Source organism: Daktulosphaira vitifoliae, unplaced genomic scaffold (assembly GCF_025091365.1).
Source record: "Daktulosphaira vitifoliae isolate Bord-2020 unplaced genomic scaffold, ASM2509136v1 Scaffold_3, whole genome shotgun sequence".
Classification (NCBI taxonomy): domain Eukaryota; kingdom Metazoa; phylum Arthropoda; class Insecta; order Hemiptera; family Phylloxeridae; genus Daktulosphaira; species Daktulosphaira vitifoliae.
The window spans coordinates 23,334,419-23,359,919 of record NW_026099574.1 but is presented as its reverse complement, the minus strand read 5'-3'; the positions used below and the strand labels follow the sequence as shown (position 1 = coordinate 23,359,919).

The 25,501-nt window shown below is 24.9% G+C and overlaps 2 protein-coding genes across 9 annotated transcripts in view; one reads left to right on the top strand and one right to left on the bottom strand.

The window, feature by feature from the left end:
- Positions 1-12,191, top strand: part of LOC126900874 (probable G-protein coupled receptor 21) — a 61,583-nt gene extending 49,392 nt beyond the window's left edge. For 2 of the 5 annotated variants that reach the window (XM_050676873.1, XM_050676875.1), the window contains 4 exons: positions 1,342-1,491; positions 5,795-5,997; positions 6,282-6,546; positions 9,230-12,191. In XM_050676873.1, the coding sequence (XP_050532830.1) occupies positions 1,384-1,491; positions 5,795-5,997; positions 6,282-6,546; positions 9,230-10,240 (1,587 nt within the window). In that variant the 5' untranslated portion in view covers positions 1,342-1,383 and the 3' untranslated portion in view covers positions 10,241-12,191. Of the gene's footprint in view, positions 1-120; positions 296-1,341; positions 1,492-5,794; positions 5,998-6,281; positions 6,547-9,229 lie in introns of all 5 variants that reach the window. The other 3 variants (XM_050676878.1, XM_050676876.1, XM_050676877.1) reach the window with 3 other exon arrangements.
- Positions 12,192-15,659: 3,468 nt separating this feature from the next.
- The window catches only part of LOC126903241 (MICAL-like protein 1), a 29,281-nt gene continuing 19,439 nt past the window's right edge, over positions 15,660-25,501 (bottom strand). The window contains exons 6-11 of one of the 4 annotated variants that reach the window (XM_050681321.1): positions 19,031-20,283; positions 18,490-18,953; positions 18,324-18,423; positions 18,135-18,260; positions 17,956-18,071; positions 15,660-16,230 (exon numbers count right to left, since the gene is read on the bottom strand). In XM_050681321.1, the coding sequence (XP_050537278.1) occupies positions 15,995-16,230; positions 17,956-18,071; positions 18,135-18,260; positions 18,324-18,423; positions 18,490-18,953; positions 19,031-20,283 (2,295 nt within the window). In that variant the 3' untranslated portion in view covers positions 15,660-15,994. Of the gene's footprint in view, positions 16,231-17,857; positions 18,072-18,134; positions 18,261-18,323; positions 18,424-18,489; positions 18,954-19,030; positions 20,284-25,501 lie in introns of all 4 variants that reach the window. The other 3 variants (XM_050681320.1, XR_007703451.1, XM_050681322.1) reach the window with 3 other exon arrangements.

Below are 25,501 nucleotides of genomic sequence, written 5' to 3'. Positions count from 1 at the left end.
TGTATATAACTTTTTTCATAAAATTAACTACAGTATCAAAAGTGATTCATTTATCATGAAAAACTTAATTGAACAAAACATTAAAATAATATTGTTGATTTTTATATTGGTTATTTTTAGTTTCAGGTTTTTCTCAATCTGTCTATGTAAAAATATTTTTTATACTCATTCCTCATACCATATAAGAGTGTCAAATTTAATTTTCAAATAACAATACATATACTTAACTTACTTATTTGATAGATAATGATCTAATTAAAAGAAGAATTTTCTCGGGCACACTCCTTCCGCCAAGGTATATAAACGTTAATAACTACTCTACTTAATTTATTTCAATGGCAACATACATATTTAACTTGCTTATAAAATAGATATAGTTAAAGAAATGACTGGACGATAACAACTTTTCACCAATTATTTTGGAAGTTATAACTATTTTAATTTTAGAGGTAGAGGTGTCATGTTGGATATGTTGTTTTTATCATTACACATTACTCTATTTTTTATCACATATGTGATAAAAATAATAATAAATATGTATTCATTAATATTTGATTCATTTTTAATACTTAATAAATTTATTATATCTCACTCTACATGCTTTTTAAAAATAATTCAATATGCTCGCTGTAAAGTTGCGTCAAAAATGACAAGATACATTTTTACACGGAAAAAATACTTCTTTAATTATGAGTCATACATTTTCCGGATTACACGATTTCTTTTTTAGTATCATCAACGAAAATAACGCGTAACCAATATGTTATAAAGTTAATCTCGGAAAAAGAAAAAAATATGAAAAAACGCATGTTGAAATCCAACTGTCCAGCTTTATAATAATGCTTTATAGTACAATAGTTTTTGATTTTGTACTTAAAAACTAAAACTAAACTTTTTTTTGTTTAAAAAACTAAAGTTGATACGATTTTATAGAAAAAAGAGGGAATAAAACTATATATTTGTTGTGTTATCAAAGTGGCAAAGATACTCGTAACTTCTGAAAATAAAAATTGATATTTTATCATATACTTTTGCAGACATAGCGGATAACCCTTTATGTAGATCAAAGTTTTTAAGTAAACTGATTTTATTAATTTTTGTGGGAATTAATTCATTTATTTTCTGAATTTATATAAGTTTTTAATAGGTCATTTTATTGCGTTTATCTCGGTATGTTTTAAATTATCTGTTACATGTTTGAATTATTTATCATGGATAACTGAATTTTATGACAGAATTTATTTACTAACTTGGATTAAGGAAATCTTACCGTACTTTAGATATGAAAGAGCTATTGTTTCGCAAAAAATAATTATCTAATCAGTTATTATTTTTTCTCAGTTTCAGAATGATGTGGATTTCATAACCAGGTGATGCTGAGTGATGAACGGCGGTCAAGAGTTGGTGACCGTCTTGGTAGTCAGTGGAGTGGCAGCACTAGCCACTATCGTAAACGGATACGTTTTGTTAGTCATTCTACTCACCAAACGGGTAATTTTTTAATTTCCATTGACTTATATGATTAATATAAGTATCAAAAACACAATAAAGTTGAGAATTATCAAAAATGAAATTAGTGTAGAATGAAATCTGATACTGTTTTTAATAGTGATATAAAAACGCTTCGATACTAATTTAAAAACAATTTATTTTCGAATATAATGTTATTTAAAATTTATATCATCACAAACTATAATGTTATTTTATTTTTTTTTTATGATATAATGAAATTGTATTCCTATACACAAAGTATAACATTATCAACAATAGTCTTTAAATAACTAATTTAATTATACTCATTAGATAATTTAGGTGTGCGGAATTTAGTGAGGAGCGTACTAGTCATAAATATCTAAACTTTAACTTTCTTATAAAATAGAGTAAATGCTTGAGAGTATAAAGTTGACTAAACTGTATTTTGTATTAAGTATGCACACAGTACATCCACTATTAATTATAGAATAAATAATGTATATTCATTACACAATATTTGTGCGCGCTTCACATTATAATTATTTCCATTTTATACTTAGTAAACCAATATTGAGACTTAAAGGGTTTTATCATAGGAAATTTTAATTTTTAAATTTGATTCAATTCAGGGTCAAAATTATAAAATATGTATATTTTTTCTTTAAATATTTCTTATAACATAGTCTTAGTGGAAATATTTGTGAAAAATTTAAACTTTATTACATGTGTAAATATCTTAATTTTCTCCAAGCAAAATATTTCATATATTAGTTAAAACAATGTTAATGTTAAAAAAAAATAAGTTTGGAAACATTTATTAAAATTTTTAACTAAAACAAATTTTTCAAAGTTAAACAAGAAATATACTTTTATTTGAATGAAAAAATTTGGCCTTGTTTTTTTTTATTTTTAATATTTAAGTTTAATTAGTTAGTTTTTCAAAATTATATTAGAAATATTTTATTGTAAATAAGTTTTGCATTTAATGACATATCTATTGTACGAATATGTAATATTAATTGAAATGATATATTAACAATAAATTTGAAAAACCACACTAACGTATTTGTCAACCTTCAAAATTACTTAAAACTGTAATATTTCAACTACTACATAGGTACTTGGTTAGGGAAATTATTTTTTAGGTTTTTTGTAAATCTCTACATTGGGTAAAATTTAAATATTGATAGACGTAAGAAAAAAATTAATTATAGCGCATAAGTTATTTTCGTTTAAATTTTAATAAATATATTTTAAGCTGAAATATAATATTTTTTTTCACTAATTTAATTAAGATAAATTTATAAAGTCAAAAACTGCAAAGTTATTTAAAGTTCCAAAAATATACACGTCATTTTATTTTAATCAAGTTGCTTGAATATTAATTTTCTTTGTAAAGTTAAAAAATTTGAGATAGATGAACTTAAAAAAATGTTTTTTGAATAGTTTTTCACCGTGGTTCTAACTAGAATATTAAAAACTATTTTGGGATTCTAACTAAATAGTTTTAGATATATCTAAGCCACACGTATTTAAAAGTCATTTTATTAAAGTTTTATTTTATAATTCAAAAGTTAATTGCAATATTACTGTTTTTAACTTTTAATTAAATATTTGAAAAAGTTTCATTAATTGTAAAATGTATTGATTAATTTTTATATTTAAAAATTTTAAATGCCGAGTTTATTTCTTCATCAAATTTAACCAAAGCTATAATTTAAATTTAGTAATTTATTTAGGGAGCGACTCATTAAAAATATTACTTATTTTTTTCTATTAATAAATTAAATAGTATCAACTTTTAAAATAAAAAATACTATTTACTGGTTAATTTACAAGTGTATCTACCCTATATGAGTAATTAAATTGCATCGATAATTTCATTGTACAACTTTATTTTCTATGAAAACAGTAATAGTCATATTTTGACATTATTAACCTTCAAATGCCTAAAGCCTCTACATAAACGTATGTCAGTATACTATACTATTATTTTTATAAATGCTACAGAAATTCAAGTTATTTTTAAATTATGAACCCATAAAAAATATGGAGTACATTTATGTATTACCATTCACATAGCTATAATAATGTTTCGTAAAGACTCATAAATTTTCTATTCGGAATTGGTCAACTAATATAAATGTACTGTAAACTTATCAGATTATTTAAAAGCGTAAACACGTATATGTAGTATAAATTTCACATAAAAAAATAAGTACAAATTAATGATAAAGTTCATAAAAATACGAACAAATAGTTTTTTCATAGAAAATTTTCTTTATGTTTAAGTTTTGAACAATTTAATCAATATTTAATTTTTAGAACAAGGATAAAGTACTTTAACTACAGTTCAATATTTGAAATATTAAATAATTTCCCAATTGCTATTGGGCATGTGTTTAATTTCTATTGTGTATAAAATTTATTTGTATTTTAAGATTTTGGGGTGTAAATATACACATCTATACTTTTCCAATCTTAACCCTAACACTATTTACTTTTAACGTAAATTAAATTCATAGGAATATGTATACATGTAAAATATTATACAATGTAATATTTCTAGTTAATTAGTTTCTCAACATTACAATATACGTTTATACTAAGATCAAAGAAAATCTGTATTTTGAAGATAAATAATGACACACCCTTAAATGCTACAATAAAACTATAACACATATAATAAATATATCATACCTCATTAGAATATTGATGAAATATTTTTCTAATGTAGAGATGAAATCAGTAGCTCATTTAAATAATATATTAACATAACAATAAATGGATGAAATTTCTTTAAGTAATTCGATATGTATTTTATGAATAACTATGTTAAAAAATATTCTTATTGACAACCGTATTTTACTTTATCACATTACTCATGGTCGACATTTTATTTGATCGAATGTGGTAAATTATTTTTCAGCGAAAATAAAGAAATTGATGCTGACATTTGATATTTAACACCTTAAAATTTTGCTCATTCTTAAAAATCACGAATACCTAAAAATTTAATGATAATAAAAGTTATATCAATACATTAATGAAGAGCATTGACAAATGCATAAAGAAATATTATATAATTTTTATAAAAGGCAAGTTACATTTTAATAATAAAAAAAAAATACTTTTTAGAATGAAGCTTTGTGTTAAAACTGTAATTTTAGCATACAACTTCTCCCATTTATATTATATATGAGAACATTTTTTAAGACTCAATCCAAATTGTATCATTTATACATAATTATTGTCCGTCGTTGAAGTTCCACTATTTTGGGTCACATATACTATTTTACGAAAACATTTGTCTGTTCGATATGTTTTATTGGCATCATTATTTGCAAAAGAATTGGATACAATTTTTAAATAATTCAATAGAGCGCATTTAACATATTAAGTATCATTTTACTTTTCTGTTAAAGATATTTAAAGTGTCTTTTAAACAACTTAGGACATAAAAAGTTTACTGATTCTTTTGTAAAATGTTATCAACTTCAAGTTTACCGACTTAGCCACATTACAACACATTTCAATAAAAATAAAAAAAAACCAAAACAATAAAACACAATAGAAATTAATGATGCCTTAACTTAGCATTCTTCATTCGTGATATTATCCGTGCTTTGTTTTTACGTGTACCCGTAAAGACTTAAATATACTCTTTTAAAGTTCTATTCTTTTAACAGTTTTTAGTCTTATGACCTTTTTCACAATGTTAAATTTACTCATACTCTATTTTAAAATAATTGTTGTCTCTTTTTTTCATTTTTAGTATCATCAGGCTGAATCAAAATTTTCAATTCATCTCTATGTTCACAAATTTCAATTTATTTATTTCATACTTTTAATAATAAATAAACAAGTAGAACTTAGTCAATATTCTTTTTATATCATCGTGGTATATTTGTTTTGTAATTAATTGTATAACTAGTGTGGTACTAGTTATACAATTAATTTAAAAAATAAATCATTAATTGTAAATTTTAACAAGATTTTTTTAAAACTTTTTTTGTCGAGTTAATGACAATTATTTCGAAACCATAAAAATAATAATTGAAAAAAAAAGTTTTTACATATTAATTAGGACCTATACTTATTTATTTAACAATAAAATGACAAGCGATCATCGTAAAAAATAACTAAATATTCGTAAACACGAGTTTGAAAATGTTTTATTCACTCGGATGTTTAAATTATTAATTAGTAATTTAAATGTATTTTGTTTGTAACTTATGAATTATATTTCTTTTGGATATGACAAATATTAAGAGACTTGCCCTACTCTCTAGAGTATAATAATATTGACTATTATTTTCAGACCAGTTCGCCGATAAACGTACTGCTTATTCATTTGAGTACTGTGGATTTAATAGTTTGTGTAGCTGTATTAATTTCTGCATTGCCAGAAGTGTTTACAATAAAACAACCGATCGCACCTTGGCTATGTCCGGTCCATGGGTTCATATTCACATTGCTACACCCAATTGCCATATGGACAGTGTGCGGTTTAAATTGCGACAGGTAAATAAAATCAAAATACAATGTTAGTATTTCGTACAACACATTAGTATAACATTTATATAAATTAAATATTTCTTTTATAACAACTACTCAAGAACAAAACAGTTGGCGGATCAAAATAAAAAAAAATCTGTAAAAGCCCTTAGTTAATGAATGTGCCCTAATAATAATATTAATTCGTATTTTTTTTTTGATGTAATAAACAAAACAGAAAATCGTTAATATCAGAGTATCTAATATACTGTATTTGTTCCAAGTTCTATATTCTCATTTTTAATTTTTAGATACTATGCCATAGCAGCACCATTGCACTACGGCACACTCGTAAACAGCAAAAAAATAATGTTAGGTCTATGTGGTACATGGCTTGTGTGTCTGTTGATTTCGATGCCGCCAATTTTCAAAATAGTACCGTACACTTACCAAACAGGACTACCTGTATGTACGCCAGACTTCAGCAAAGGTCGAGCAACGATTGTCTACAGTATTTTTTATACAACCTTCACTTTAGTGCTTCCAGGTGTCATAATATTAGGATGCAATATAAAAGTAAGTAAGCCTCAAAATCCAATTGCAATGAAACAATATTTTTCTAAAGAAGTCTAATATTTTATGTTGTTAAAAGTATATTATTAAATATAAAAAATAATGCATTTAACCGATAAAATTGAATACAAATTTTGATAAAAGTCAATCTTATCGGCAAAATATTAGTCCATTGGATTAAAACAGATTCACCTAAAAATTGATACGCCTAAATTATTATATTTCTTCTCAATAAAATTGTTTCAAACTCGAATTTATTAATTTATTAATATCGAATTAAATAATCAAGGCTGTATTTAGGAATATAAAGATCTACACTCATGTCATAGTTAGATAAAGCATTTTGAAAATACTTTTGAGTTATTATGGTGCTAATTTTTTTCAGCAAAACAAAAAATGTTTATGAACTTATGCGGGGGTGCGGGAACCTGGACTTTCCCTTGAATAGTGTGTAATATTTCATGTTTTTTATTAATTTGGTGAATTTTACTTTTTTCAGTATAATACGCTTAAATTTAGTAAGCCAGCTCGAAATGTTTCACAAAATACATTTCGAGTTGGCTTTTATTTTTCTAAGTGGTTTAACTTGGTTTTAAAATATTGGACCACTTGAAGCTCTACTTTATTTTTGTATTCAATAATTGGTAAATATAAAACTATTAATGTTAATAATTATTAATATTTAAAAAAAATTAATATTTTCATCAAATTGAACATAAAATCAGTATTTGATGGATTAATTCTATTATTTATTTTATTTTATAGATTAATAATTAGACATTACAAACATTGTCAAAAAATATTAATCTAAAACAAACTTAATGTTCAAAAAGCTATTATAATCAAAAGTTTCTACTTATAAAAGTAGCTTACATAGTCTTGCAAGATTATATATTTTCGAATAACTTAAGTCTTTAAATTGTCGAAGTAAGCGTTGACTCTAAGTTAGTTTTTAAATAAAATAATAACAATGATAATTAATTTCTAGGCAACAAGAATTTTGTCTCTACAATCTTATCGAGTTAAATAGACGCCACAATATTTTTATCGCTTTTTCAAAAAGACTTTCCAAGCTTAAACTTATTTTGTTTTTTTTTTCAATTCTATTAATAATTATTGTAATTTCTGTTAAACGTATTTTTATAGCGGTCTACGAAGATTCAATTATTTACTCACTATTTAAAAATTTAATTACAATAAAATAAACAAGATTACAGCAATGCAAATAGGATAAAAGAATATAATAAAAATTGATCACTTGTGGCTAATTAATTAAGTAAAATTAAAACTGTATTAAAAATATTATTAATATAGTTTTAATTTTACTTAGGATAAAAGAAGATATATCCGTGAAATATTTTAAAATATTTATAACGAAGATGTTACTATTGGAGTACTACTATCCACATTTGACGTTGTTTTGAGGTTTAATGTCTAATAGGCATCTTCGGTATAAACAATTTAAAAAGTTTTGCAAATTTACCTATATCACGAACATATTTTCCATAACGTTAATATATGTAGACTTAACATAGTAATTTCGGTCAAATGCTTTTGAGACAATTAATTCAAATAACCTATGCGGCATTATACCTAAAATAGTAGTGGCAAAGTATATAGAAATTATTTGTAGTAATTGAAAAATTATACCTAATAAAACGTTATAGGAACGCGGGCAATAAGATAAATGTTAAAACAATTAAAAATAATATACCTACATGCCAAAGTTTTTAAAACACATTTTCCATGAAACAAAAAATTACAAAATACAGCTTTGTGTTTTTTTCAAATGAGAATATGTTACATATAATACGCTTTGGTATATTTATACATATTTAAACTTTTAAATAACCTAATATGAACATTGCCCGAACAAAAATTTAAAAGAGAAATTATTTTCCTCGAACTTATTCTTAATGAGGAGTTATAATAATTTATGTAATTTGAAAATGCTTTAGATACTAATGATTGTAAATATATACAATAATAAGCAACATAATCAATGTTTTTGTAATTTTTTTTAAATTCCAGAATTGTAAAAAGAAAGTTTGCTCTCATTTTTATTTAAAAAACGACCTTTTTAATATATAATACATTTGTCAATGTTAAGAATATTCATTTGAGAAATTGTCCATATTGTTAACTGTTATTAATACTGTCAAATCTACAATTTATTCATAAAATTTCAAAATTTCAGGATATAAGCAATTAAAGTACATACCAATGTATATATGTTTCCACTACAATTGATTTTTTAATTAAAATTATTATTGCTTAGATTATAATATATTAAAATGGTTAATTCAGAAATAGGTCATGGTCCAATTTCCAAACTAAAATTTGCTATCAAATGAGCATCGTTAGGTGCATATTCATAATAGGAAATAGATACTATTCGAATAGTAATAATTTCCTATTTTCTTTAATTATGCCCAAGATTGATTTTTATTGTAAATTTGCAGTAGGAAAGTCATTTATTTTATTTCCTGTAAATATAAAATATTGAGAAGATGTGCTCTTTTCGAAACACTAGTTTTATCTAATGCCAACAAAATATCAAAGCATTTGGCACAATTTCATTTGACTCGTCGATATTACGTTACCCAAATGTATTAGTACATTTATATCATGATATTATTAAGGTAAAGAATAATTTCCAGATAATTTAATTATTTTTGTGTTACAGGTATTTACTATTGCAAGGTACCACAGGCACAGGATTGCCTCAGCCATATTCGAAGTCACGTTGTCAGCTCAGGTGACAATAACACATCAGAGAAACCCATTCTTTCTGCCGACCAATATGGCCAACAAATTCCGCCGAAACAACGCATTCTCTGCAGTATTCCAAATTATAGGCTCAATAGCTATTTTTTATCTACCCTATTATAGTGTATCCTTATATGAGTCGGCATGTGTGACTCTGAATATAAATCCTAGAACAGATTCTATCATTAAATCAATATCATTTGCACTTATAACAGGATCGACACTGTGTAATGGTTTACTGTATGGTATCAAAAACAAATTGTTGAAAAAAACCTATCAAAACTATAGAAGGAAAATGATGACCAAATGCGAAATAAACCAAGAAATACAAGCAAGAACACCATCAACTTGTGGATCTCGAAGACCGTCACTAACGCCGGTCGCAATCAACTACAAACAGTTACCTCTGATACGGCGATCGTCCAACGTAAGCCTAGTCGAACCAGGTCAGCTTCGACGAACTAAAACAACATTTTCAGCTAACGGTTTGAACTTTGATAATTATTATGCCGATATGGCAAAAGTCGATAACGGATCCATAAGGCGTTGTTACTCTTCATCCACTAGCGAAAGGGTTACAGATGATAAGTTCAACAGTAATATAATGGCCAGTCAAAACGCATTCATACGTAAAATCCTAAATGACTCTAGGAAATCGCCACGAATTCTCATTACCCGTGCAATGTCTGAAGAAAACGAATCTTACAGTTCCGAACCTGATACGCCAGTCAGAAAAGACCTGATTCAAAAGTTATCTTCATCCAGTGTGACTCTATTCATAGACGAAAGAAGAAAAGACTTGTCTTGTTCCTATGACGACGACGACGAAGAAGATTTCTCTCCGGCTTTTAGCAGTTTGTCGTCAAGCAATGACGATAGCAGTTGTATAGCACAAGAATGTACAAATCTGACTGGATTATCATCATAAAATATTTTTCTTATCCGTTGTGAAAAGGTAACCATGAACTGATCAATTTTTGTATTGGGTTTAACACTTAATTAATATGTTGAAACAACGTAAAACAAAAAAAAAAAAATTATCAATTCATGAACAACGGTAGTTTTTTTTATTGTAGTTTTAAACACAAAAATTCCCATGTAGTCAAGTAAATTACTTAACAGCGTCTCATGGTAATTTATGATTAATGGTTACACTATTACGATAGCAAAATAATTGTATTGTCCATAGGACAAAAAATATGAATGTGGTTAACGAATAGAATAAAATATAATTTGTATAATTAAATCGAATTTAACGAAATTTGCTTAGGTAAAAATAATCCACATGTTGTATCACGTATCACGTACAGAGTCCAACGAGGTGAATTTATTTGCGAAGAATAGTAAGCTTACGGTGTAATGTACAATTCAAAATATCTATAGTTTTCGCTCTATTTAACTTACTCTTATATATTGAAGTATAAGTACAGATAGTTTAATGATAAGTATAAAAGATGGAGAACGGTATATTTTGTTATAACGCTTAATCATTGAAATAATACCGATGAAATATAAAATGTAATCATATATTATAAGACTATGTTACAAGTAATTAACTAAAGTAATATTTTTAAAATTTACTCTCTACCACACGTTATCAGCTGTAATATTATATACTATTCTATACCAAAACTAGAACTAAGTGATCTTTGTGTTAACTTAAAATAAAAAAAATGAAAATAGTCATTTTATTACCTTAAAAAGGCTTGCTCTAATTACATTTACCTTTTTCAGCTATCTATTCATATATCTGTGGTTCTAGGTCAAAATAGCAAAAATTTTATTAAATTTGTTGATTATTTCTAAAATAAATATCTAGTACTTATATTTTATTTCAAAACATATAATAAAATAAAACTTACCATTTCGATGGTTAACATAAACAAAAAGTAATTACGTCTTTGAACCTTTCATTTAGCTTCTCTTTATCCGGAAAGCTAAATATAATCTGGTCTCCAAAATATATGCAAGTAAGTTTAAAAATTACTTTTCAAACCAAACCGTAGTTAACCTTTTAACTAATTAACTAACACTTCAATATTAATTGAATCAATATAATTGGTCACTTAGTTGGCTTTATTTATTTTATTTTATTATTACTATAAAACAACAAAATCAAATACATTACAATTTCCCCTATAGACTAATGTATTTGTTTAAATATATATAAGTTTAATTTACTACAAATAAAATAAATTATCTTTTTTAACAATATTATCACAAGATTTCTAAAAATTACGAATTATCCACATTATCAATTTCAAATTGTCAGATAATTCTTAGAATAGATTTAAAAATAACGTTATATCTTGATTTTTATAATAATTTTTTTTTTAAGATGTAGTTTGTAATTGTTTTCTCTTTGTTGAAATATATTTTTGTAAATGTATGATTTATTATCATTGTACTTTATAAAATCTATCATAAAGTATACAGTAGAAGGTAAAATGCTAATTTAGTCAATTAATTAAAAATTTAACTCAACCCCCCAACCTTTCGAGAGAATGCCTTTAATTTGCATTACCGTGATATAATTTTAAGAAAATGAATATAAATAAATGTATATTTAATTTACGCTTAAAAATATAAAACTATCATTAAGTCTTATGTTAAATTTAATAAAATATCAAAGTAAATATTGATTTTTCATTGTTTAACGCGTATTTACGTTTGGTTAACCAAATCAACCCAACTTGTAATTGTACAAAAACCCATTTTTAGCTTTTTAAAAAGCTTAATATAATTAATATATAAAACTAAAAAGTGAATAATTAATGTATTAACTTAATTAAGTTAATAAATTAATTATTGACCAACTAACATATTCATGATATAGCTGACTTTAAAATTTTCGATACACAAGGCCATAAATATCGTGTTCTTTCCTCTTTATTATTTTATTTTTATTTTCTAAATAACATTATATTTAAAATAAAAAGTGTTAATAGACTTGATTTCAACAAAAATTTTGTAAATGCCCAAACCTCTTTATTTGTACACATAAAATAGTTTGGTATTAGTTTAAAAGTAAATTAGCTATTATCAATCTTAACAAATAATACTAAAACTACTATAGTTTTTGTAATTGTTTATGGAATTATCACAATTTATTTTTGTGATATATGATTATGAAGATATATTATTTATAATAATAACCATAATTAATAAATGTTTTATGACAGATATTATTTTTTATTAAAACAGAACATTAAAAATGGTTTTTTTTTATAATTTATATAAAAATAATATTTACTATTCAGTAGTATTAAAAATAAACAGTTTTTTTCATTTTATAAGTTTACTCTACAATTAAAACTAAGATCCTATATTAATATTATGATATGATAGGGCATGATTGTATACAGGGAGTTGTAAAAATTGTACACAGTAGAGTGTTAAACGATCGTTTTAAGAATTAGACTGTGCAAAATTCTTAAAATAATTTATTAATTTGCAATAAGTGTTAGTTAAATTTAAATAGTTTTTAACCTTTTTTAATAAAAGCCATTTTTTATTTTGCATTAAATTAATACAATTTGTATATTGTTTTTATTATTTATGATATAAGTAATTATAAAAATATATTTAAGTGTTAAATTTATTATCGTAAGTAAAAATAGCATGTATTTTTTATTTTATTTTATTATCCATTATCATTTGTTATGTGAGAAATTCCATTATTGTGCTGGATTCTTTAGAATCAAATATTAATTGATTAAAAATTTGTTAATTAATGAAATTGGTAATAACATGATTGCTAGTATCGTGAATTTTATTACTGGATAGTTAATTTATAGAAGTATTGTAAACTTGTTTACCAAGTGAAATATCTATTTTAAAGGTTCAAATCGTATTATTTAAATATAGTAAAAATTATGTATTATAATGTCCAACAGTTGAGTTTATAAATGAAATGTAATAAAAAGTTGAAAGTTACCATTTTAAAATAATGTCTATTGATATCAAAATATTGATTATAATAATAACAAGCAACATAAATTATTTAAGAGTAAAATAATATATTATATTATAAGAAAATAATACATGATGGTTTTATTTTATTTATTGATTTTTTCCTCAGACTTCAAAGATAATTGCTATAATTCGTTTACTACTAATCATAAGACAAATGTTATTCCAACTAGTTAACTATCTAATATTATAGCAACATTTGATAAAAATTTAATGAGTAACTCAATCGACGTAGGAATTGATAATATTACTAAATTTATTTATACACATATATTAGAATACCAGTTATTTTATGAATCAATTAAAGAACAAATTGTTGCCTTCTAGATATAGGTAGATAACAGTGATTTTTGATATATATATATATATTAGGGTGGTCCTTAGTTATAGAAGAAAAATTTTTTTTTAAGAAATTAAGTTTTTATATACCGAAGTGTGCTGTGTTTTCTTTATTTGACAAACACAGCACACTCATCATTTAAATATCATAAATGGTTTATAGATTTTTTTATAGCTACTTCTCCTAGTTTATTATTACTGTAATTTAAAAGCTTTTTTAATAATATTAAATCATTTATAGGAGCTGTTATAATATTCGCAGCTAAAAATCACATTTTAATACAACATTCAACTACAAAACAACATATATCTTCTAGTGCATTTACTTCTTTTGAAGGCCCAGGTAATTGACACATTATTCAACGTTTTCCTCCATATCAATATCTTCGTCCTCCGAGCTAGAGCTGCTATAATATCGAGTTTCGGCTAAATAATAAAATACTTCGGTATATAAAAACTGCTTACTTATAATGTACTGAAATTATTGTGTAATATTTAATAATTACCTGTACAATTTGCGATTTCTAACTTCTCTTTTTTCTTTTGATCATCTTTTTCTTGTCGAGTAATTTTACGTTTTTCATTACCTGTTAACTTCATATCAATACCAATGATGCACCATGAGCGGCCATTTTTAAATTGTGACAATAAAAACTGTTTGTCTTCTTCAACACTCATCATATTCAGAGCTTCGATATGAGAAATGTCAAAGAGGTTGTCTAATTCTTCAGAAAAAATATTATAATGTTGTTCTTGTGTTTCTGTTTTTCTAGATTTATTTTTTTCCAACTTTCTCCATTTCTCATACAATTTTTTTAATTTAATAACACAGTCTGAAGAAAACTGTGTAGGAATACGCGATTTTCTCCAAAATCTTAAACACTCATCTATTACAATTATTATTTTATTGTGTTTCTTATTTTTTTTTTTTTATTTAATATAACTAAGAAAATTTATTAATTTATGAACAAAAAAACATACATGCAAAAAAAAATTAAAAAAAAAAAACACGCTTTCGTAGTTGTTTTAAATTTTTATTTGGAAAGGATTCATAATTCGAAAAAAACTCAAATAACCTTTTTTATAGAAGATATCATAGTGATTAATATTACTTCTGTACAATTTCTGCGTACAATTAAAATTTAAGACACTAGAAAAGTATAACTGAAAACTGTAATTTTTTTAAAAAAATTAAATGAAACCAATTTTTTTTTATTTTTACGAAAAAATATTAATCTTACAAAAAAATAATATATTACCTAATTTTTTGTTCACATTGAATTCTATAAAAATTGTTCTTCGTGTTTTTGGCGAAACTTCAAAAATAAAGAGCGTACACTCAAAAAAGGAAAATCCACCCCATTTTTGAAGAACTTCAACCCCTTTGAGGCACGTGAAGGGGTTGACTTATTGTACTCAAATTTTATCAGTTTCATTTTTTCAGTGAACCTAACGAAATTTTGAGCCCATGACTCTGAATTTATGAAGTTGAAAAATAAGGACCCCCTAATATATATATATATATATATATATAAATATGTATAATATATTAATATATTAGGATACTGATAATCGTTTTTGTTGAAATATACCACTTCATTTCACAAATAAATAATCGAGTTGTTTGATTAGTATCGCTTATTATTTCTTAGTTTCAACATACTTAAATCCACCTCAGACACCTCTAAATTAAAATATGAATAAATATACAAATGAAGCTTTAGTTAATTTTTCTATAGTTAAATATATAACTCTAGAGGCTAAAAAAGTAATTTATATTATTCATACAAATATAAATCTAACTAAAGCTTGGAAGTAATACTATATCATAAACGAATAAAAAGTTTTTATTTTCAATACAATATTTTTTTTGATAAATTACAAACGTTTATAAACATATTAAAACAAAAATGAATATTTACTATAATAAATACATAATTAGTCATATTTAATTAAACAAATAATTAGTATACTGTTTAATACATTTCCTATGTATCATGTTCAGTATACAACAAAATAATATAGGAATTTATACAAAAAATATAAATGGCATTACATAAGCATAATTTCATACAAATTTCTGTTTAGCGAGCATTAATGTCATAAAACAACATTAATTTGTATTTAATAGAAAGATATAAATGATTAACAATAAATTATAAAAATAATTTAACAGAATAAACATGGTAGAAGTTATGTTATATCATATTATTTTAATATTTTGTAAAGATATGTTAATTGATAGATCAAAATATACATATACAAGATAATAATAGCTTGATGTAATTTTAATTGTGACACAATATAATTTCTTGAGATTTTAATGTCTTAAAATAAGTTTATTTACAAACAAAAATAGTTGCCAAGTGTTTTAACTTAACTTTGATCTAAACGTTTTTTTTGATGAATGTCCCAGTGATATAAACTTTTTGAGTGTACCTTTGCTATGTGATGATATAGATGGTGATTGAGAAAGTGATACATTCTTAGAGTCTTTATCTTTTTTTGATTTCATCATTTTAATATTCTTCAGAATTCTTCTAGAAAATGTTTTTTTGCCATCCACAATTGATAAATCTTCAGTTTTTTTACATGGCAATGTTTCATCTAAAAAATCAAATAATTAAAGAAATAAAGAAAACTATTTTGAAATTTTAGTATACATTGAAGTAAAAAAATATTTTCTTAATAACACTAAATAATTACCAATTAAAATGTTTTAATTAATATGTATTTTTTATTAACAAAAATAGTGACACAACTAAATATTTTTCTGTTTTTTTGAATCAACATAATAACAAAATACAAAATTTTCATTAATTTAGTAACAATGAGAAAATTTTGTAAAAATTAATTAAATATTACAATATTGTTGATTTAGTTTAGTTAGACTTTCTATGAAACTTAATATTTTTTCTAGTTATATCATTATTTTTGCTAATTGGAGAAATACATTAACTTTGAAATATTTTTTAAATATATTTTTAAATTAATTAAAATCTAAATTATCCTTTGGTAAAAGATTCAATTTTTCATACAATGTATAGTTCAACAAAGCACAAACAAATCTAAAGGTCATAGCACTTTTCATAAAATATTATTCATGCAATTCTCATATAAAATGTTAAATATTTTACTCTATCTAGTAATAAAATATTAATATAATATAATATTATTTTTAATATTTTTATCTAAACAAAATGTCTCAGAGAATTAAAAAATGATTGACTCTGACATAACTGCTATATAATGACAACCACTTTTGAAAGTGTACCAGAAATAATGTGAAAAAGAAGAAGCATAGTACAGCAAATAGAAAACGTGTCTCAAGGAGTTAAAGACAAACTTTACTGCTAGACCTCTGCAAACTTGTAATCTAGCTTGAACTCAATACACTTCACAATAGGTTCATTGATAGCAAGTGGTGTGTGGCTGAGGTAAAACAGTGTTGTGTCTACTCTAAGCTTTAATTAATATTGAGACATTTCAGGACTACATTACATTTTTTAAGTATTTAAATATATACTTTAATTATATTAAAAATATTAATGTCGCATAATATCAGTACTTATTAAAAACTCATATAAAATTTAAATTTAATAGTTTAACTAACATAATAAAAATATAACAAATTCTTTGATAATGCCTAATGCAATTTTAATAATAACAATAACAAATCAAATATAACTTAGAACTCTCTTTATACTTTAATAGAATTTATATTGGTTTAGCAAAAATTTTATATAAATTAAATACTATTTAAATTAGTTTCATCATTATACTCCAACTATTAAATACAAAATAAAACAATTATTATCTATAAAAAGTTTAATAACTTTAACTTTAGATGGTTAAGTTGCACTTGCTTACTAATACTTTAAAGCAAAATTATAAATTTTACTGAAAAAAGCATTTAAATAATATTATTTGTTCAGAAAACATAAGCAGTAATATTTTTGAATACACATTTTGAAAGATAGGTCTAATTTTTTAAGAAACCTATTATTATCCTTATATTAACCAAAAAAAGGAACCGAAATTGAGAAACATATTACTAAGCTCTCACATAAGCAAAATTGTAGAAAATTATTTCTGTCATGACTACACAAAGCAAATAATATACAAGTAGAAAGCATGCAATATTGAAATATGAAGCCATTAATAATGCATTTATTATGAATTTTAATTCGAATAATGATAAGAAGCAGATGTTTTATCATTCACATGCAATCACCTTAAACAAACGAACAATACTGCATTCCGCAAACCTCTAATGATGCCAAACAAAATTTTTTTTTAATTAGTAAACAATACGATGGATATATTTTGAACCTTGAGCAAAAGTTCCAATTTGGTTAAAAACACTGCGATCTTCTTCAGCTTCTCGAAGTCGATCTTTCTCCAAACTGTCTACTATTTCATTGCGTCTCTCTACAACTTCTACTAGTCTAAAAAAAAATAATTTAATAATTTAACATGAACCAATATAAAGAAATATTTTGTATATCTACCGGTGTATAAGTTCTTCTTCTCGTGCTTTTTCAGTGTCAGTTTTAGTATGATCAGGTTTTGTCATTAATACTCGTATTTGATACTCCAACTCAGCATGTTCTTCTTCTAAATTATTTTGTCTTCTCCTTAACAAATCATATTGGCCATAGAAATGATAATTTTTATGAAAATTAAATTTATCTACTTACAAGTACATTAATTCAGCATGCTTTCTGAACAGCTCATTCTTTTCATTAACTAACTCAAATAACTGCAACACCATTTCTTCTACATCAACATTGTTCAAATCTAAAATATAGACAATCCAAAAAACTTACTGTAATACCTTTTACATTAATAATTTGACTATAATACCTTCGTTACATTTAAGTCTTATATCTTTTTCTAATTTAACTCCTTGCCTTTCTAATTCTTGTTGTTTTATTTCAATGTCCAATAATTCTTGTTTTATATTAGCAATAGGCATTGGCTTTATACGTCTCCTTTGTGGTATTGGGCACTGAGGAGCAGGGCCTTTTTTTCGTTTCCACTTTCCATGTGTACTCTTGTGCATTTTATATCTATCACTATTACTTGTAGTAGAATAAGAGGGTTCACTTCCACTACAGCTAGAATCTTCATAACTGTTAGGGGAAGACACACGATGCATATTACTATTTGTGTAATCCACACTTCCAATTGATGGTCTAGCTGATACAGGTGGTGGGGGAGCAGGTTTTTTCTTACGAGGAGTGGTCGAGTAAGATGATATACTTGAGGCACTACTATGTTTCCGATGGGTTTTATTATGAGGTTTTACCACTGGAGATAACACCGTTCTAAAATAAAATTAACACCATTATGTTTATGATAAAATAATTTTTAACACACAACAAATCTAAAAAAGACAACTAACCTAGGTTTTGTTTGAGGAGGTTGAGTTTCAGTTATGTTTTCATCTTCATCACTGGAAAATGGATTTAAACTAGATACTTTAATCACTGGTTTATCATCATCATCATCATCTTCTAAATCAGACCCAAAAGGATTTGTGCTAGTGTTATGTTTATCTTTATGGGTGTCTATGTTATTTTCATCATTTTCGTCATCATCAAATGGATTCAGGTTATCAGGATAATAATTAGTAGTACTGATTGATGGAGATATTACTCTCCTTCTAGGACTAGGAACTGGCAGCATCTCCTTGTTGCTGCTCTCATAGAAATCCATTTTAAGTAACTTATTGGTCAAAGTCTTAATTTCCAGTTCTTCTGGAGACTCGGCTAATTGTTTATGATGAGATTCATCGGGAGATTGTTCAAGGAGAGCCTTTTGTTTTAAGTCGTCTGGTAACAAAGAATGTTGAATGTTATTCAATGAATTATTTGCGGACAATTCAGATTCATCAATTTCTTTCTTTAATTCTACTTCTAAGTCATCAGGTAAAGAGGTTAAATTTAAATTGTTCGTTTCGAGGACTTCATTGGTAGATTGATGAGAAATCGACAATTCAATTGGTTCTACTATAACAACAAAGTCGTCATCTTTTTTTTCATTAACAACTTCAGCAATAATAGTAGCCAAATTTTCCTTTTTTGGTTCATCAAAGATGGGATCTGAAAGGCTTTCATGACTTCCGCAAATGCTAACAGACAATTTATTATCGACAGCATCAATTTCTTTTTTATCACCAACCATAACTCCACTATCGTTATCGTCACTAGTATTGACTACAGTCAAAATCGTGACCGCTTCCTTAGCTGTGACGTTCGGCTGCAGAAATTCTGATTGATTTTGGTGAGGCATATTGAGAGTGACCGGTCGCTGCATTTTTTTTGACGCTTTCACGTCATCAGTACAATCTACAGACGATGCCAGTGTCTCAAACAGCGCCCTGCGATTTCCCACTAGAGACCCTTGATGCCCATGATCATTGGATGTAATGGCAACGGCCCCATTAGAGGCCGCTGCTGTACGTTCTTCGTCCGGACACGTTTCGCAGCAATACTTACCGTCTTGGGTCTCGTAGTAGTTAGCCACACTAAGTAAGGCACCGCAACGGGCACACTTGAAACACGTTCGGTGGAATAAGTGGCCAGAAATGAGCAGACGTTGGGCAAGGAACACGGACTGGTTGCAAATTTTACAACCGCCAACGCCTGCACCTAACTGAAATAAAAAATAAGAAAAGATTTTTAATAACTATCTATGTAACAATTAACCAAAATGTATTTTTATGATAATACATTATAAAATACATTTTGGTTAATTATTACATATTTTGGCATAACATTAATTTATAAAATAAAAAAAACATTATTTATAGTTCAATTATTTTAATTGAGTTGTCCACAGGACCGTATTTACGATTTGGTACTAAAAAACTTTTCAAATTTATATAATATCTTATTATAAGTTACAATAGTAGTAAATTACTACTATTGTAACTTATTACTACTAGTAATAAAAAACAGAAATTACATTATAACGAATAAAATAAATATTTTTTAAATAAAATTTGTTTTATATTTAATAATTAAAATAATTCACGGCATTTTACTATGGTAATACTTATACTACAAAAAACAAATGTAATTAATTTGTTTTAAATGAAACATAAGTAGTTAATATTTCAGTAATCACCACATCGACTTAATAATTTTTGTCACTTTTTATTCAACAAATTTGCTACTTTTGTAAAATAATCATTTACCAGCAATTATTTAATACCAAAAAGGTCTTATAGTATTACTGTTACTACTATTACTGATTACTTTTTGCAATTTAAAATTGTAGGTGTTCATTAAAGAAAAAATAATTTTCATAACATAAGTTTGATAAATAATCTGTCTGTACTTAAAATATTGTAAAAATATGCATTTCTTAGATAAACTATCTGTCCATAAAATTAACATTAAAAATTGTTTAACATATTTCATATATAATATGATATACACAAAAATGCATACATATTATTTATTATAATATTTTAATAAATCAATATTATAATTATTAAGAATTACTAGATAAAAACAGCCTCCAGGACATCATGTACGTAATTTTTTTAATATAAATTTAGAATAAAGAACCAGTAATTCTTTAATATGAATTCTAAAACATAATTGAAATTATTGTACTAGTAAAATGAGAAATATTATTAAAAAATATACATTAAATATTCAGTGTCGCCATTTTGATATCGCGCAATTTATGAAATATACATTCCTGTTTATGTCTAGCAATTAAATGTTAATTAAGAAGTACACTAAAACAATAACTGTATACTAGACAATATTGATATTAATTTGTTAGGCATACATACACATTTATTTAAAAAAACAATTAAAATGAACTAATTAAAAATGTTTAAACATTTAGTGTCACGGATAATTAGTTGCAAACCTTCAAATTAAATTATTTTTCTTTGAAAATTTTCATTATATATTTGTAATTTAAGACAATTTGACGAACTAATTATTTCTATGTGTTACAATATAGGCTCATAAACTTACTAATTGCTGTCTAAGTTGTTGTACAAAATTATAATACGAATAAAACTGGTTTATTATATCAGGAAGTACTTGATAAATTACTATGTAAAAGTAAAAGAAAAAGCAGAATTACAGGGTAAGTCTACAAATTGTCTAGAGCATTAAGTTATTATATTTCCTTAAAAATTATATTTTCTAAGTATAATTGTTTGCCTTATTAACAACATAAAAAGTTTTTAAATTCCATTTATGGTAGTAAATGAATCAACTTTCACAACATAAAATAATTTTAAAAAAAACTATACTTTCGAATTTTACAGCGAATTTAACTTTAAATTATTTAGATAACTTTCAAAAAAAAAAAAAAATAGAATCTATCTTTCAATTTTAAAGTATTATTGAAATAGACAACCTATCCTTCTTTTGGATCAAGTATGTACATTATTTTAAGGGTGCTAGGTGAGTGTAAGGTGTACCCCGCACGAAATGTCACAAAGTATGTTGGAGATAAAAAAAGAATCTATTTTAAGTAAAATTTGTGAATTTTTAGTAAAATATGTTCATAAAATAATAATATATTAAGAGCACAGAAAATAATTTCGCAGGAAATTTTTAGCGCCGTCCTTATATTGTTGATTAATTTCCATAGGCATAATTTAACATAAAACAATCATATTATAATGAATAATATTTGAAAAAATTACTTAGAACTAAATAGAAAAATTCAAAGTAAAAAAAAACGAAAGAAACATAATAAAATAGATGACGTGGATAATTAGCGTTTTAAAAACTACGTAAAAGTATGCAAAAAAATATACAAGAATATATTTTATGTGCAATAAATCCTATTCCGTAAAGTAATATTTGTAAATAGAATGAAGTTTAAAGTATTTAATAAACTACAGCACACAAGAACATCTGTATATTGCACCTTGACGATTAATAACCGTCAAGGTCATGAAATAACAGCACTTGATGCAAACTGTAAAATCGACCGATAAACAGAAATTAATAATATCATTCAATGTCTCACATTATGTGACAAGTCATATTCATTTGAAAAAAATAATTAACGATACTTTTATATTGAAGGAATATCAAAACGAAAAGTATGACCTAATTGGTAAGACGGTGTGTTTTTTTTTAGAAAACTGTACATGATTTAAACAAGCTAATAAATTGAAGAACAATTCATTGCATTGTGCATTTCCTTTATTATAATTGCACTAATGTTACACAAGAAACGCATCCAATTTATACTACAGACTTTTACTCGTGAATCATTGTATAATCAAATCTTGGAGCTAGTGTTAGTAATCTCACCTTGTGTCATAGGCATTGTCTTTGAGTACTTTGCCATTTCACATCGTCAAATCCATACACGTATAGGTGATTACGTGTTAACTACGAAAAAACTATGTTCATAGAAATAATTATACAAACATTACAATTTGTAAAAGAAATAAACCGCAGCGATACGATCACCGCCGTAACGATTGAACAGTTTGCGCAAACTAATAGATAACGAACTCAATTATTAACCAATTCTAATTGTGACGTTATGGTTTATACAAATGGCATTGACGTTAATGAGTTAAAACTGCATCAATCAGTATAGGTTAATAATCTATTTATCCCCACTTTATATGTAAATTATATTCCAAGAAATAAATGAATCTTGATTGCAATTCCCACATCATCTTAATAACTGTTAGAACGAGTTAAAAACGGGTTCATGACGAACAAGAAGTGTAACCTGTGTATGTTAACAATGATATGTTTACAGGTGATGTCACAGAAACACTGTACATTCAACCATTTAACGTACAAAATTATTGGTTAGGAGAGCACAAAAACGATAAAAATAATTATATATTCATAATAGATAACTTTCCAGAAGTAATATACTTATCGTCACTTATACTGCAACAGTAAGTATCTCAAAATTTAACAACGTGAGATTTTTGTTAATAATCATAAAAGAAATTTTTCAAAAAATGTTTTTTCTAAGAAATTTTTGATGAGACTTTTAGTTTTATCGATAGTTATGAAAATAAAATAACTCTTATAATAAAATGTGTATAATTTTAATTTGGTTTTTGATTATCCTGAAGTTCTAGAAAAACTAAGACAAGCATTGTTGCAGTATAAGTGACAATATAGAATTAAAGACCAATATCGAAAAAAAATGTTCTGTCTAAATTGCCTAACAACACATTTATTGAGCCAAATTTGTCAACTTATTAAATTACATTTTAAATAATCAGCAACATGGCTTTCAGAAAACATAGTAACTCTATTAACTAATTTATTAACTTTTTACTCAGACTTAGTAACGATAGTCAAAAATGGATAATATATTGATGTTTATTTACATTGATTTAATAAAGGTGTTAAAAGTGTTAATCATAGTATACTTTTTCATAAGTTAAGTTTTTTTTATNAGGTGTTAAAAGTGTTAATCATAGTATACTTTTTCATAAGTTAAGTTTTTTTTATTTACAATTTGTAGCAAATTTCATTCACCAAGCGTAAAAACCTTTTATTTTTAATTATAACAAATTAATAACGTCGATTTAAAAGTTATAACTAGTATTAAATATATAGTTGGCATTTTTCCAAGCAATTTATCAATTAAGGAGCATATTACTCAAATGACTAATNATTTACAATTTGTAGCAAATTTCATTCACCAAGCGTAAAAACCTTTTATTTTTAATTATAACAAATTAATAACGTCGATTTAGAAGTTGTAACTAGTATTAAATATGTAGTTGGCATTTTTCCAAGCAATTTATCAATTAAGGAGCATATTAATCAAATGACTAATATTTTTAAAAATTTTTGGTTTTACAAAGAGAAACTTTTTAGGTTTAAAAACCTTTNTAATATTTTTAAAAATTTTTGGTTTTACAAAGAGAAACTTTTTAGGTTTAAAAACCTTTGTGTTTACATATCTTGTATTGTGCTGTAATAAGATCCATAATCGAATATGGATCCTTCATTTGGAGCCTATATTAATCTGGATAAGTAAAATACAAAAGATTCAATACCACTTTTCTCAAATGGTAAGGTATAAAATGGGTAAAAATAATTCGTTATATAATATATCTATAGAATTAAATTTGATTTCTTTTAAAAAAAGGGTTTATAATGATATAAGCTTTAAAAAAATAAAATTGATTGTTTAAAATTATTAGATTAAGTATCATTAAATGTCTTTAAGCAATATTAACGAATTACTCTACACATTTATGTTGAACCTCATGGCAAAATTATAGTCAATATGCTCCTCTTAATAAAATATTTTTAAATTGTAACTCATTAACAGATTTTTGTTCTTTCTTTGATTCCATTTCCAAGTGTCAGGTTAATAACTAATATATTTATTAGTTGTTTTTAGATATTTTGTTACATAAATTTTAATGTTATTCTACAATTAGTCGAATTAAATTTTTTTTATAATAGTTTTAACTATTGTTTTATGATATATAGGAATTGTATTTTAATTTGTATTCTTTGCTCTATTGAGCGTAATAACCGTTTTTAATTTTTTTATTGAAATAAATAAATAAATAGATATTCTATAATAAAATTAATGGTTTATCTTACATGTTAACCGTACTCTGAATATTAAAAAATGATAATTTACATAATTACGTAGTATCTATTGTGATAAGAACACATAACTACGATAAAAATAGAGTAGTAGAATAAAAAATGTCAACTTATATTAAATAGTTGATAATAGTTTTTATATTAAAAGATATTTTGGCATGGATTCAAAAATTAAACCACATCAAATTTTAAGGATACTCTTAATCTTAAGGATTATTGATGAATTTTTTTGTTCAGAATTAAATATACTGAAATTATCGTTTTATTTATACAAGTTT